The sequence below is a fragment of the Etheostoma spectabile genome, chromosome 23 (genome assembly GCF_008692095.1).
Source record: "Etheostoma spectabile isolate EspeVRDwgs_2016 chromosome 23, UIUC_Espe_1.0, whole genome shotgun sequence".
Taxonomy (NCBI): Eukaryota; Metazoa; Chordata; class Actinopteri; order Perciformes; family Percidae; genus Etheostoma; species Etheostoma spectabile.
Genome location: NC_045755.1, coordinates 14,387,056 through 14,404,229, shown reverse-complemented (window position 1 = coordinate 14,404,229; position 17,174 = coordinate 14,387,056). Strand labels below are relative to the sequence as shown.

The 17,174-nt window shown below is 40.6% G+C and overlaps 1 protein-coding gene across 1 annotated transcript in view; it reads right to left on the bottom strand.

Annotated features, from left to right (window-relative positions):
- Positions 1 to 761: 761 nt before the first annotated feature.
- Positions 762 to 17,174, bottom strand: part of apaf1 (apoptotic peptidase activating factor 1) — a 47,813-nt gene continuing 31,400 nt past the window's right edge. The window contains 1 exon segment of the mRNA XM_032504586.1: positions 762 to 4,065. Within this exon segment, the coding sequence (XP_032360477.1) occupies positions 3,919 to 4,065 (147 nt within the window). The 3' untranslated portion in view covers positions 762 to 3,918.

Sequence of the window (17,174 nt, the reverse complement as noted above, 5' to 3'; positions counted from 1 at the left end):
AAAGTAGTCTTCCTCTGTGCAGAAGCTCCACCATATAATGATTATTGTATTATATTTAATTCTTTTAGCCAGAACTTACTGTATGAGCGCGCACAGGTGTGCACGTGAGTTGATTGCTTCTTCAGGGGCAGCAGTTACATTTATAACAGCCATTTTAGCAGGGTTAACGTTAGAAACAATACGAACTTCATAGATGCTAACTTTCCTGCTGTTCACTTCCCCTGAGTTGTGCTCAAAATATATGCTATTTCCGTCCTCTTCTTTATTATTTCTGTGGTTGTTAGTGTGCTTCTTGGTTTCTTCTCTTGGTTTCTTCCACTTCGGCTCTTGGCTAGCCCGCCACGAACAGCCTCGTTACGTCGTGTTCGCGCAGCGGCGCCCCCGTGTGGCGGGGAGAGCTATTCTCCATAGCACCGTGGAACTAAGAAGATACCTGGAAACTTGCCTTATTCCAAACAGTTTTACCAACAATCTCCCGTTTTCTGCATTAAGTATCAGGACAGCACATTTTCAACCTTTACTGAAAAGTGCAAATAAATGAAGACATTATTTGTGTATCCTGTTCACCAGGAGCTCACTTTTCCAGACAACAGGGATGACTTTCCCTCAGTCTGGAGTTTTAGTTTTCAGGATATACAGGACTGTTAGATTCACATATTCTACGGTCAATAAACAGATAAGATAATCAAAAAGGAAATTGAATCCCTGTGAATTTCACAAGTAACAATATCAAGACAGACACATATCATCATCATCATCACCACAGCGGTTGTAGTTTAATCTTTTATGACTTACACTCACATTGCACTACACTGTATAATTATCAACACATCCTGAGCAGAAAATAATATTTCAGGAATTTTCTTAGATGGACGTTAAAGCACCAATCAGGAAGAGCACAACGTGAAATAGGCAACAGCATTGTTCAAAAACGTTGAAGTGCATCCTTACTTTTATTCATTTATTGTCTCCTAATGGACCTGGAGTCTGGATGACTGCAATGATTAGGTTTGATATGCAAGTGTCCCTTCACAAACTGTAATGTCTTGGTCACATATTTAAGAATAAGCACTCATTTGTATTGTCAAATCAAAGCAAGGATCCATTTTTATGCATTTGAACAAAGAAGAATTCATGAAAGATTGTAACACCTGCTTCTAAGTGCTCAGAACAGGAGAAGGCTCAGTAGTTTGCAACATGCAGATAAAAATGTGTGAAAAAGTGGTATAGAACTAAAAAAGAAAAAAAATTAAGCCATTAACAAGCACAAAAAGTGCCTTTTAACATTAGCATGTGGAAATTTGATTATGAATTATACATCATTCTGCAATTTTCCTGTAGAAAACATTCACCCTTGATCTAAGTTCAAAGTACAAATTGTTCGGGTGTACAAATGGACTCACAGGCTTTCAAAAGATTTCAGATTTAAATTTAAAAGCCTGATCTATTAATTTTTAATGCTTATCAAAGAGCACCAAAAGTTGTATCTATGCTGGTGTATTGAATCCATGTACACAAAATATACATATCCTCCCGTACCTACAGTGGTCACATTTAGACTAAGGCTGCAATGTAAATAGACAGACACAGAAGATTTGCATAAAAAATAAAAAATTAAAGTTTAAAACCATCACAGCATAAACACGATAGCTTAAGTACATTGATCACATACAGCAGACGGGAAAATCTCTCACATCACATGCAATTATGTTTTTGCCAAAATGCAATATGGATTAACATTTATGATTCACATTTGATGCAAGGATCACATATCCAGAACCTGTCGATATTAACCCATTTACTTTGTCTTATTTATTTAAAAGATCTGCTCGAGAAGACCTGATCGTCACAAACGCTGCATGCTGCTTTTTAATGCACCTTTCCTTGTTTTTATAAGAGCTTCTGCTCTATTTCATCTACAAAAACCACGTCTTTGCATTTACAGTACTTCCTTTATGTGTAAATCCGAGGGACTAGAGCAGGAATCTTAAGACTCTTTGAGCAGTCAAGGTGCAACTACACTCCAGTTGATGAGCCGGATTCAACTGCCAATCTCACAGTCCAAATGTTAAGGCGTTATGCCCAACCTTAACCCATATATCTACCTGTTTTCTCCCAATAACTTAATATACAGCATAGTATGACATAAATATCGACATATAATGCTGTAAATAAAAATGTGAAAAAAAAGAAGCTTTAAATGAATCTTTTTAAAGTGCATGAATAAATCAAACCGCCCCAATGAAAGATTTAAGTTTCACTTTTCATGATTCGTGACCGATGGAGGAGCATCTTGGAGGCCTTTAACTAAAACTGTGTGTGGAAAAAAAATCTAAAGTGTGGGTGCAATTTCAAATAGTAAGATGAGGTGTGCCACCGCCCGATACAGGAGCACAGCGGGGATCAGCCCATGGCATGATCAACCCATTCCCATTCCCAACTCGGAAAACACACGCTCTCAGCGTCAGATACGATACAATAAGCACCCTTCAACGTGTTTATGGAACGTTTAGGCAGAGCAGCAGCACCGCGGCGCGTGAAGATGACGTAGTATCAAAAGCAACAACGATAGCGAGTAGTATTAGAGCCAGAAATTCCGTGTGGGGAGGTTGGTTGGGGTGGTGGATGGGTCAAACACACTTTCACTCAGTGACAGGGGTTTGTGTCCGCGTGTCACAGAAACGTGAATTTTTATAACCCCATCCACAATCTTTTCCTAAACTTAACTGTTGCGTTCTTGTAGTGTTTGGTGGTTTTTGCCCCCAACGTGTCCTTCCAGGTAGCGAAGCAATGTTATGTTTAGGGTTAAGTGTAGGGTTAGCTACCTGGAAGACGATGTTGGAGGCAAAAAAACACCACTGAGCCGTTCTGATCCCACCCACAAGCTTTACCTAAACCTTTCCCTGGAAATGACGACAATAGATAAGACCAAGCGCGTTTAGATCTGACACTAAAGGAGACTTTTAGCGTCAATAACAACGCCAAAGGAACCTGACCAAGCGTCCGTATTTTACGCGATGGGAGTGAGAAAGTGTTGGCCTGATCAGTCCGCCCCAATGATTCCCAAATCCTGCACACCAGACCAGCAGGCGCGGCGTTATATGCAAAGAGGCAACGCTTGCGTTTGCGGCAGAAAAACATCACAACAAGAAGATACAACCCTGCAACGCTATTACAATGAGAAGCTACTCTTTTTATGTCTGTGTTCATCGGTTGTGTGTTTTCATACAAAAAGGAGCTTTACACACAAATTTATCACAGCTGAATATTTCATCACTGTAGTCTAAGGTTGGGTATCAAGAACCGATTCCTAGTGGGAATCGTTTAAAAAAATTACAATTCCTTTAGTATCTGGTTAAAGGGCGGTGGAGGGGGGGAATGGGTGGGAATGTATGTGTTTTTGTTCGGTTTTAAAAGGAAGAAAAATATCAAACCTGCTGCCCTTTGTTATTCCCAATACAGCCTGTAATAATTTATGAAGTTTGAGCAAGGAACACATTTTTCAAAGAAAAAAAAAATTACGATTCCAATAGAATTGTTTGGAATCGTTTAGCGGATTTGGTTTCATATCCTATCAAAGCTTCCCAATTTAATATGCGCAAGTATTGGTATCCGAAGCAGCCAGGCGCTTGTTGAGTTGCAGCCTTGGAACACAGTAACTAGTGCTCTAGTGTGGCTTTATTTTACATTAAAAAAGCCCTGCAAAACTGCAAACCACCATTGGATAAAAAAAAAAAAAAGAAAAAAAAGAAAATATGACCTGTTTCAACTCCACCACTCAAAGAATCAGAATCAAGAACCGTTAAGAACCGGAATATTCTGCTACGCCAGTTCTGGGACACGCCTAGTGTTTGGTTACATTTTGGGGTCGCGTTCCTTTCGTTTTTCGTGTTCTTCTGGAGCAGTGTTTGCACCGTCTCACACCACCCTCTTCAGGATGTAGAGAATGCCGATGCTGTCAATGGTGACAAAGGTAGAGAAGTCGGCTGAGACGTGGATCTTCTTCAACGCTGTTCCAGTCGGAAAGAAGGTCTGCAGGGCCTCGCCTTTCTCCACATCCCACCACTGGACAATGAAAGAAAGACAGAAAGACTATTGAAATGCTTCAAGCCCTTAACAGACAACACTGCTGCACAGTATCTAGGAAGGGAAAATAATCAAAGAAATTGAAGAATGATAATTAATGAGCTTTAGAGGTGTTGGTAGGTGGATTTGTTACCTTCAGACAGAGCCATGCTAGCTGCTTTATGCTAAGTAAAGCTAACCGGCTGCTGGCTGTAGCCTCGTATTTACAGTCATGCAACTCTCAGTAAGAAAGTGAATAAGCCTAATTCCCAAAATCTTTATCAGATTTGTTCATATTGGCACAAAATATAAAGTTGGATTTAGCCTACTTATTGTCTTAGCCTTGTTGCATGTTTAGCCTTTTATGCTTTATGTAAGGAATGTTTTTTTTATATAAATGAAGCTTTAATGCACACTGGCGTTAATTTGTCTCTCAAGACAGATAATTAATGTCTAAAGTTGTGCAGTCTGTACTAGGCTTGATCTAAATCAGAACTTTAAGACAAAGACAGGAAGAGAGTGACTTTTTACACACACACACACACACACACACACACACACACACACACACACACACACCACAACACACACACCCACAACACACACACACACACACACACACACACACACACACACACACACACACACACCTTTCCTGAGTGATTCCGTTTAATCTAGGTTGACATTTGAAGCTCCATCTCACTGGGATAAATCAAAGGCACATCAAGTCAATCATTTATAGTCTGGCCCGAGTGTGTGCGTGCGTGTGTGTTCATGTGTGTATGTGTGTGTGTGTTCACATTTAACTTTGACAATAACCATGATTACTTCAAAATTTCCATCTGAATCAAACCAGACATGAAGTTAATCAATAAGTTGAAGCTTTAATGATGTAGTATGTTTTTTTTGTAAAGCTTTAGTGGCTTTGTGATAATGTGTGTGCACGCACACGCACCTTCGTGTGTGTGTGTGTGTGTGTGTGTGTGTGTGTCCCAGCATATTTCTGATGCTGCAGGGGTCCGGCCATACTTCTGCTTGATTGGACTTCCTCCACAGCAACCATCACAACATGCACGCTTCTTATCTCACTCCTGCTAATCAACATTATGTTTGCATTGATTTTCTCCCTCAACACAGGTAAGTGGTGACTGACAATGTCCAGGTATGAAACATTTATGACGGGAGAAGATTTTTACAGGTGTTGGAAGAGCTTTACATGAACAGGTTAAGTCTGACAAAAATTAAATATAGGCCATGAGCTGTGTCAAAGTTAAGTTCAATTCCTGGTTCGACATCTTTACACAGGTCAAATCTGACAATAAACCTGTACAACTGTTTTTGTTTAAAAAAAAAAAAAAAAAAAGGGCCTTAGATAAGTGTAAGAGTCAGAGGCCTGCTGACCCATACATATTAATAATTCACTGTGCCAAGAGAAAGCATGGTTCCTCTCCTCATATATGTGCCCTTCTCCGGCCTTCTCCGGCCCTTAAACCATTTCCATTTTACAGATAAAAAGATCTTACTATGAATAAGTGCCATTAGTGGCTGTTTTACATAATGGCTATTAGTATATTGCATGTATAAACAGTCATGGTATGTATACATTACCATGATGAATGTGTGACTTTAGAATGAACAACTTTTAGCCAAATTAATTGATGTTGTGTTTCTACATAGTTTATAAATACAGACTGAATCACAGGGCTAAATGTGATTAGTCATTGTTTTGTGTACTATTTAACAACCAACAATCCTCTGCAGATTACAGGACTGCATGAAGTCTTTGATACACACAGGGTGAGAAATCATTTTTTTAGGTTGACTCCGTGTGAAAAGGTCAAGTTAAAATCAGATTATTACACCAAATCGGTTAAGGATGACTGCTAAGACGCTGCGCCAGCAAGCAACAGAGAAGCTAAAAATCAAATGCTGACTATCTGAAAACAAAATAATGGGCGGTTTTCATCTCATGCCTGAGCAAAGAACTTCAGGACACAGAATGATACCTACAGCAACATATTAATGCCAACACTTAATGTCGCCATGTATGGTTTTGATGGCCATAAAAAAAATAAAAAAAAGTAGTCTTGGTGTGAAGATTGGTAACAGAACATCAAAGGCTGCAACATATACTCTTTTTTTCAACAGATCATTAAATATAGATTAAATCTAGACTGTTTTGCACAGGATGAAAAGAGAGGATGAGATAGACGAGATTGATAGAGAGGTGGAAAAAAGAATAGAAACAGAGCAGGTATGAGAGGATCAAGACACTTGGTTTAAGTGTAAGTGCATTTGAATGGAAGGAAAAGATGGCTGCCGACTGCCAAAACACTGACAGCTGAGACAAAGAAATAAAACTCAGATGCCTGCAATACACACACGTATGTATAAATACAGATATAAACAGACAGACTGAGACGAGGGAGAGAACAAGTGAAGTCAAAGAAGAAGAACAACAACAACACTGAATCCCACGACAAACAAAGCAACAGACGAACGATGACGGAACAGAATATAAAAAGGGGGGAAAAATAGTCATTAACTCCAACTGGTTATAAAAAAAAGGATTAGCAGAGAAAGATTTAAAGCATGGAGAAAAGAGCGGGTGCAGAATCAATGTTTTAAAAGCATCAGTGTGGATGATTGTGGGATTGAGGGGAAATGTGTGGAGAGAAAGTGTGAAAATGATGTTAGCTTCAGAGTGAGACGGGATCTACTATGGGGGGGGGCAGGGTAGAAAATCACTATGTTGAATCATTTACACTAGAGGACGGCGACGAGACTAGACTGGATTCCGTGCATTTTTATGCATTTGTATGACAGGCAGACAGAATTGCAAAGACAAAGACAAAGATTTCTTTGATTTAAGATTAAAAAAAAAGAGAAAAATGAAGGTGCCCATGGGAAAGAGGTAAAAGATACAAACAGAGAGAAGTACACTTAACTAAGCAGAACATTCGGATTAAAGTAATGTAAAGATGCTGTAAACAGAATATCTCATTCATTATAACAAAAGCGACACCCAAGATAAGTCTGTTTCCATAAGGTTTGGTTCTCTCTTTTGGGAATACACAGCAGGGTTTTGGCGCGTGAAACCAAGTGCCCATATCCTCAGAGCAGATGGCTGATGTGCTGATATCAACACCATTGATTTATGGGAAAGCTAGTGCTGTGTTTAGATGCTAAATTACTTTACAGTGTGTGGGTGTTTATGCATTGTTGTTGTTGTTGTTGTTGTTGTTGTTGTTGTTGTTGTTGTTGTTGTTAAGAGCACAATGCCCCTGCACTGTGTGATTGTCTTGATTTTTTTTTCTTTTTCAAGGTGGACTGAAATGTTTCTAAACATCCAGCGCATCATCCTCGCTTGCTTCGGTGCTGAACTTAGGATGGCTACATGATTACTAATGCAAGGCACACACACACAGGTGTATGCAAAAGGAAGTGACTGCATTAGCATGAAAATTGTACACTTAATTTAATTTAAGTGTGTACCTAGATTAGAATATAAAATTCATCAGGTGAATGCAAGTTATATAATGGGATAACATAATGGAGATTAATCCATATAACAGCCAGTGTTATTGACTTCCTATATTAAATATACACCAGTCCCAGGTGAACACATGTTGAGGGGCGAGAGAGCATACTTGCAAACCTTGAGACCTCAAAACTAAGGAGGATTTTGAAACCAAAGCGTGGAGGTCTGTGGGTCCTCCCCTAAAAAAACTGAGTTTCAGAGACTTAGTTTCCTACATTTTAGTGACTTTTAAAGAATAAAAATAACAAAAATTATACGTACACTGCAACAACATTTTTATGTTACATGCCCTTAATTTATCATTTATTAATAAATTTACTTTTTAATAATTTTATAATTATTTTTACCGTCTGGCTTCAGTATATTTTTCTGAGTACTCTCCATTTCTCTTGGGTGTAGCTGTATTGTTATACGGGAAGAAACAGTAGACTTTAGTAGAGTAAGAGTTGTAGGGCATAAACATGCTGTACACAGACAGAAAGGGGTTGTGATAAGAAAAAAAGAAAAAAAAAGTGTGAAAATAAATCGGGAGAATTGTGACCCCGGGAGAAAACCAGGAGAGGGCAATGAAAAACGGGAGAAGTATCAAGAGAACTTCTATTCCTGCACTAAATATATAAATTAAAGCACTTTCAATGACACCTTTATGACTATTTAGTTCTATTTTCAAAAACTTTCAAGGACTTTTCCTTCTCAAATTTGTGTGTTCCAGTGAAAGGTAAAATTAAGTGCAATAACAAAATATAGGGCAATACAATCAACCAGGGATTTCTAAAAATAATACAAAGCCAGCCGAGAAAAACAAGATGGAGACAAAAGAAAACACCAAACTAGCATAACATAAGCCAGATGGTAATGAGCTGTATCATGATTAAAAACTCCTAACGGACAGACGAGAATGTTTCTAATTTTTTAGTAACCTCATTGATAGAAATGATAAGGACAAAATATGTGCAGTATAATGCAATGCAATTAACCATCACCACAAACTGCAGCCTCCAAAATGACCTCTCTAAAACATTATAGATATTGCAGGACTGCTGTATCAAACTGCATTAGTTTCAGCTAGGTGTGGCTAATAAACTGACAACTGAGTGTATATTGATGTTGGAAAAATATGAATGTATGAGCTTTGAGACAACTAACACGTGGATTGTGTGAAAAGGGCTGCAAATCAATCATTTATTGCATTTAAAGAAGACCGAGTAAGAAGTGGCCCGGAGCCGAGGGTGTGTGGAGTATACACATGTGGCATCTGCTTAGTTAAAAGCATGATCATTGACTAAAAGAAGGGCGACTAATCCTCATCTACAGTATAAATACATGTTTAGATAAGCTTTCTCTCAATGTCATGCTGCCATACACACAGGTCACAAATTCCATGTAGGGAAGCCGGGAAAGCTAGTGACCCTGATTCAATTCCTCTAAAAGCAGCAGAGCACCAAATCTGCTCCGACAGGCCTTCCACCGTCTGCTCTCCTGAATAGGTCTAAATAGGTCTGCTTATTCAGGCTACCTGAGACGAAAGCCAGCACCACTTACATAACGAAAATACCTGTCCATGTGTTTTCTTGTGAGGGCCAGAGAGATGCTCAGGTGTGAGCGGGCGCACAGTTGTGTCTTTCATGAGGAGTGGAGGGAAATAATGAATCTTCCTCCTACATAAATAGGTCAGACACAGAGTCCAGGGGGATTTGGTACAGATTCTCCACTATCTACAAAATCTAAAAGACTCTATAGCCAGCAGGAGGCAGACAATGGATGGAGGCAGAAAGAAAGTGAGGGAATTAGTGTGTGCGTGTGTGTGTGTGTGTGTGTGTGTGTGTGTGTGTGTGTGTGTGTGTGTGTGTGTGTGTGTGTGTGTGTGTGTCCAGGCCAAAAGTCTTGCAGTGAGGGAAACAGTTTGACACTGAGGTTGAATTATTCATCCAAGGTTCTATCCAGTGAAATATTGATGCTCAGACAATCTTCTACACATCTCTCCCTCACACGCTGTCTCTTTTTGCACTTTCTCCCACCCGCATTTATTTATTTACACCGGCAACTCTTTTTCATCCCAGATGTGACCAGGGGGGAAAAAAGGAAGGATACAGAAATGAATATGGATGGCAGGGAGCAGGGAAATTGAAATTGAAGAGAAACAGAGATTTGACATCCTTGGATTAGAGAGGTTTTTATTTCTCTCACACACAAAAGGTAGAGACAGATCCATAATAAGAAAACAGTAGATAGAGAGAGAACTATTGACATCAAAAGAGAAAAAGTTAGCTAGTGGGGGAAAGAGGAGCTGTAAAGGAAAGAGATAAATGAAGGAAACAGAAGGAAATGATGCAGAGAAAGAAGACAAAGCTCTTTCTCACCAGCAGATTACTGTTGTCTCCAATCCCTGATGCAGATCAAAAGGAGAAGGACTGCTCTCAGGCCACTGAAGTTACACCAAACTGTAGTGATTTTGTTCTAAAGTGTATGACAATGTGTCTTCTTACAGGGGGTTATGTGCCAGGCTATGTCTTGGCACAATAAAAAAAAGTCTTACTATTTCTTTTAACACAACATTTTTTTGTGAATCAGATCTTTCCATACCAACACTTTTGGGCTAACAGCAGTCGCGCTTAACGCAAATGCACCACAGATCAGAACAAAAGTAAACCATGATGAAAGCAAACCAGTGGGTTTGGAAGGATGGAGGGTGGAAGATTGATTGATTTAAAAATCAGTTAAGAGAGTATGACAAAAAGCACAAGAGAACAAAGAGTGTAAAAGTGAGTATGAAAAACAAGAGAGCTGGAGAGAGTAAGAGAAAGTCAGTCAGTGTGAGTGTGTGTGTGTGTGTGTGCGCACACATTTTACAAAGTACACAGCACCACCAGCCTCAATGATTTTCCATCTCCACTGCCTCATTTCGTCTAGGTGTGATTCCCACACACAAAGGCTCTTCTTCTCCAGCCGGAGAGACAATTAACCCTGGCTTAATGAGCAGAGCAGGGTAAAACAACTGCCTCCTAGGGACGGATAAATATTTTACCAGCCTGGGTTTTCAAGCTTGACAACAAGAACCCGGAAACCAGGCCACATTCATTCAAAGTTTAACTCTTTCAAAGTTCTTCACTCTGGCTTTGTCCCATGTGGAAGCGAATAACTGTGAAGTCAAGCACCTGTGCAAACCACATCTACTCTCGATGCATGTTGACCACATGAGGAAGAACGTGTGCATGTTAAAATGAATCTCTGGAATAAGAAAAAGAGAAAGTGATGGGAAAAATAGAACAATAGATTCTGAGGAAAACAGACGAATGCACTTTGAGGAGCTGCTTAGCATCTTATGAGTGTGTGTAGGTATTTTTAGAGGCAGGTCTTGCTGCTGTGCTGGAGCAGCACTGCGGGGTGCTTACTTCTGAAACAGCGTGACAGAAGAAAAGCGTAAATGAAATCAAAAGTGCAAACACTGCCAGAACCAACACGGTTGGCCTGTTACACTACCTCATTTACATACACGTCCCATCAGAAACAGCGGCCATCAAAATGTGTTATTTTTATCTCTGCACCAATTTTGATATATAAATATCAAAGAAAAGTCCCCGGTATGCAACTAGCCCGTTAACCAACATATAGCAGCAGCAACATGCAAGAGGGTGATTTTTATGTTCGAAAATGCAAAAGCTGCTGGGAGATCAGATGAAAGGTTAATGAACCCTGCGAGGGAATTCAGTCATTGCTGTTGCAAATAATGTGTCCAGGAGGTTCTCTTGAAAGCAGCAATGAAACATTAAAAGAAAAACTAAAAGAGAAAACAAGAAAGTCATTCAACTCCCTGATTGCCACACGAGCTGACAGCTATTAATAATCACTAGATTATTTATAAAGCAACCTGTGTTTAACAAAAAAAAATTAACTTGACACTGAAGTAGCCTACATCTTTCATGTCAAAAGTGTCCTGCAGAACTTTCCCATACATCACAACTTTAAAAAATATACTATATATACTATATATATATATAAATAAAACAGTTCGTTAGCTGCATACACACACAGTATATCTCTCTAAAAGTCTCCCGTGATTTTCCTCAAACCACCTGGGTCTGAATCTGAGTGTGGGGTGTTGAAGTGAAGGCTTGTTCAAGTGCTTTGACATTTGGCCGGTAGAAGACTGACGGTGTAAATCTGGAGTCTACAAGTGGTATTTCACTATGTGGGAAAGGACTTTGAACTAATGAATTAATAGAATTTAGTATGTTCTTTTGCAAACAGGACTTTTACGGTAAGAAAAAGAAATCAGGCTAGATGAATGAAGAGTAGGTGAAGCTGCTCAACAACCATGAGAAGGGGACATCCGATAAAACGTTACATGGTTGTTGTTCTTAAGGTGTTTGCTGCTTACAACCGATGTGGATTTAACGGTGAAATAAGAAAAAATGAACTTTGGGTAAATAATAATAAATGAATTAATTAAAACTTAAACTACAATGCCTGATGTTCCTTTTGGTGTTCTTTGGTCTGATGCTACATTACAAACTGATACTTGGTTTATAAATAAGAAAAAATTTTGTGCACGCAGCCTGCTTTGTTGTTATTTCCGACCAATAGAACTGGCATATGCAAACAAGTTATATTTCTGACATAGGTAGCCGGGGGCAACATAACTCTAACCTGAGAAAGATAAATGAATACTTGGACTAACTGATGTTCAGCCTCGACAGAAAGCACTGACGTCTTTGCCAGTGAGGGAGACTGAAACCGCATTTACTTATGGTGTAGTCCATCTCAAATATACAAGAATCTTGACTGCTTGATCCATCTCTCGGAAAAGTGATTGCATTTACTTTGCACTTGGCCCGTCTGTCCTCTGGACTACTTGCTGCTATGCAGAGGTTTCTTAATCTTTGACAGATTCTCCGTCCGACAAATGTCTCTTGAGCAAAGGGCAGCACAACCTTGGCTCCTTCACTTCATCACACCACCCTTCCCTCCTTCCCTTCACTCAGAGTTTTGGTCAAAGTGATTGGCACTAACAGTTCGTTAGCAGCTGAAGCCTCGTTACAATGCGCTTGATGGAGATGGCCTCAACTGAGAAAGCAGCAGAGTGGAAGAAATCTCCAGTGTTCTGAAATGGCTTCTGAAATGGTCCTGACCTACTGTACAAAGTAAGCTTCATTTTAAAACAGCATCATGGGGGGAACATCTATGTGTGAAAATATAAAAAGCTTGGGAGCGATGGCTTCCAGCGAGGGAGGGCGGCTTCAAACATAAGGTCACAAAAGTGGAGAGAAAAGAAAATGACAGCAGAAAGAATTTGAAAAAACAACTGAAGGTGTGAAACAGAGAGATAAGGTTAGAGGAGAACACAGAAAGAGCACGTCTGGTGAGAACTCAGAGACAGACAAACAGAGAATGAAAGAGAGAGGAGTGTGAGAAGGTGAGATAAGGTGAAATTGTGTTTCTCCCTTTCTCCTCCATCACAGGCTTTGGCTGATAAGTGATGTCTGACAACACTGGTGGCAGGGGAAAACAGTCATCTAAAACACTCCCATCCATCTGGGGATATACTGTTTGGAAGTGTGTGTGTGTGCATGTGCGTGTGTGTGTGTGTGTGTGTGTGTTTATGTGTTGTGCACATGCAAGTAAATAACTGTGTGTTGCTTCTGTCCTGTTCCAGATGAGAGTTAGCATGTTTTTTACAAGGTTGAACACCATCAATAAATTCACAACTCAGGTTTTAACCTGTCATTCCTTTGTTTTTGTTTTTTTAATAACCATGTGTTGTTGTTTTTTTAACCCTATGTGGCGCTGTAGAGCAATGTTTTGATAAACAGGGCCCTCTTTTATTGTATCTTGAGCTCTACTATCATGCACATGAGGACACACATGTACAGTATGTACTCATGCATGCTGCTGCCATGATGCAAAAGGGCAGTAATAGAAATGTATAGTGCATACAAGCATCCTTAAGTTTCACACTGTTAAGGCCAGCGTCAATAGCGCAAATTGCACGTGTTTGAATTCACCAAAGTTTACATTGATATGCATTGATTTACTTCGAGGAGATATCCACCGATTGTGGCAATACAATTGAATTCAATTGATTTTGCCAGAAAATGTTGCAGTTTTAAACACTGGTGTGTTCGGGCTGATCGACAGTGGATGGAAGTTCCTCATCGCAAACGTCAGGTAAGAGGAGCAGTGTCAGAAAAAGGTGTAAATCCACAGGCATTTTGTATGGTGTGAGCACCCTCTACACCATGGGTCTCAAACTCGCGGCCCGGGGGCCAATTGCGGCCCGCGGGATGAAATTTTGTGGCCCCAACTTGACATCAAGTTAAGTGTTAGTGCGGCCCGGCGTTCTGAAACTTTTTGTCATTGCGCTTGTCACTTATGGGCAACCGAGTAGTCCCTGACAGCGGCGTAACGTTTGTCAAGCTAGCTAAGTACTCTTTGCGGCAAATGCCTGAGGTTTGACAATGTGATGTCTGTTGTTGTGAAATTCACCAACCATATCAGATCTAGGGGCTTAAAGCACCGGCAGTTCCGCGCCCTGTTTGGAGGAAATAGTTGTTTTTTTTTGGAATACTTGATGCGGCCCAGCCAAACCCAGACTCTACTTCCAGCGGCCCCCAAGTAAGTTGAGTTTGAGACCCCTGCTCTACACACATGCTCAGAGTCTCCTCTCCACCCATAAGACATAGAAGTCACCTGTTTACAGTTGCAGATCTGTGTACTATTGAGAGGTTGCTCAGCTTGCCTCGGCTCACTAGATTACACTGTCTCAGCTGACAAAACTGCAGCACACATTTGACACCTCATTTGTATTTTAAAGCATTGAAATGAAATACAAGCTCCTCCTGAGGGTCACATTGCAACAAACAGTACTGATGTGGAAAACATATTATATTTCCCCAGCAACAACCCGTGGGAGGCCAGGCAGGTAAAGTCAGTGGTATCACACATTTTCCAAGTTTTGCTGTGGCTGACTAAAATAAATGGTGTTCAGGCTTCCTCACAACCTCAACACATCTTTACTAGAAACTTCTCAGCACTAAAGGGAGTGAAATTTCCAAACTGAAGCCACAGTGACAAGGTGGGGAAGGATACAAGTTGCAGTAAAATTAGCCTATATCAACCACGTTTCATTTCTGGGATTGCTCAGGTACTGCCGGAAATTCTGCAGGATGTCCCTCGTTTTCAACAACATTTTAATTTACACATCCACCAAAACAAGTTCCTTCCTGAGGCTATTTTGCAGAGGCACCATCGTTGTGTCCGGCGCTTAGCGCCACCTAAGACAATTGTGATTGGTTTAAAGAAATGCCAATAAACCAGAGCAAGTATTTCTACCATCCCAGAATGCTGTGTGGACTAGCCAGATCTGGGGGTGGTAGTAGCTCAGTCCATAGGGAGTTGGGTTGGGAACCGGAGGGTTACTGGTTCAAGTCCCCGTACGGACCAAAGTATGGTGGTGGACTGGTAGCTGGAGAGGTGCCAGTTCACCTCCTGGGCACTGCCAAGGTGCTCTTGAGCAAGGCACCAAACCCCCAACCGCTCGGGGCGCCTTTCCATGGGCAGCCCCCTCACTCTGACATCTCTCCATTAGTTCATGTGTAGGTCCTGAGCATGTGTGTGTAATTCAGGCCTGTGTGTAATAACAACAGAGTGAAAAGTGTAGTTTCCCCTTGTGGGATTAATAAAGTATAAAAAAAAAAATCTTCCTCCGATTGCTGTGGAGGATGGTCAGGCAATGCGAGACTACTGTTAACATCAACAGACCAACCAAACTCAATGAAACAGAAGACTGGGAATGTTTCTGGCTTCTGGACTGCATTGAACTGTATATTGTGTGGCTAATCTGACAGGGCATCTGCTGGATGGTAAAGAATGTTTTTAGCAACAGATGGTAAAATGAAAGAAATGTTTGTGCTCTTCAGGAAATCATTTACTGAAGCAGCCAACGTCATCACAACAGAACCATAAAGAACTTAAATGTAGTACAACAAGGTAGCTTGCATGCGCCCTATTAGCGTCACCCTGTTCAAACACATATAAACAGATACTGAAATTCACACCTGAGAGCTGCTCGCTCGCTACAACCACGTTCTGAGCAGAAAAGGTGGGGGTTTAGTGCGCTGCTTTAGACCTTTCTTTTTAAATCAATAGCAGAATGATGGTTGCATCAGTGAGTCCAATCAAACAGAAATAGGAGAATTAACAGAAGACAGATGCTGATGCGATGGCACCTCAGCCTGGCTAAGTGAAACCGACAAATTGCAAGAGATATTGATTAAGGCTAAATAAGGATAGGCCTCTCATGTCTGTGTTCACTCAGACACTTTTGAATCTGATAATATTGCTGTTTAATTTGCAACTTGACAACTTAGGTGTGAATTACTCCGGGCTGCTGGGCGTGTGTGTAAAGTCATGAAATGCCTTTTCACACCTGCCGCCTCCCACTTGGATCATGGCACTGTGACAGATTGTCTCATCTGCGTTTGGAGGAGGTGTGGGTGTGTTGGTGTGTGTATGTGTGTCAAGGCCAGGTGTGGTACAGCATTCCATGGCAGTACACGGGGCAGAAGGGAGGAGAACTGATGGGAGTCAGTGATGTAACAGCCTCTCTCAGAAGGCTGAACCACACCACTTCATCACACCATTACAAGCCCTTATTTTTTGGTGTAAAAAGTGTAAAGTGGAACGTCGGTGATAAGAAGCATAAGAAATGTTTAATTAAACACTACACAGGTACCGACACTCAACAGGGGATTGGACAAGCACATATAACCCCACACAATAGCCCGCTGTTTTTAATTACACTCACACCAGTCACCCGACCATACAAACCGAGGGGGGCTGATAAAACAGAGAGAACAACTGAGGCAGAGACAAAGAAAATAAAAAGAAGCTTCAGAGAGAATAAAGGCAGCTGCACTGACAGGGACAAGTAAAAAAAAAAAACAGCAAAAAACATCACGTTACACAGGGAACCGAGAGGCAAATAAAAAGAGGCAAACATTATAGACTCCTTACGCTACAAGCCTCATGTTGCACCATATCAACACATCAACTGAGAGAGAACCATGGGAGACATCACCCGCAGTCACTTCACCAGCTCTTATGCGACCAATAACAACATCATCCTGTTAAACAGCAACACACTGAGTCATTCTGTAAAAAGGCGTCAGATGTTTGGAGTTGCGATCAGGATCTGACAGCCCCAAACTCTTCACTGAATCACATCACCATAAGGAATACATGCCTTCTCTACTCGGTTCTGCTTATTTATTTTTCCAACAGTTCTCTTGAGGAATTCTGTCACAGCAATGAGGATCAGTGCATTTTTAACATATACTACATTTGATATATTTGTAAGGATCTTTTAAAAGACTGTAGTGCCTCTTCTGAATGGTGTGTCAGCATGTGTTCTAAATATTGAGGTAGACGTCCTCCTAGCATCTTGTACTACTACAAGTAACTGTAACTTAGAACAAAATAGTTCTTTAATTTAAGTCTAGGAAACAGAAGCACAACAATGTGTGTGTGTGTGTGTATTACACACACACACACACACACACACACACACACA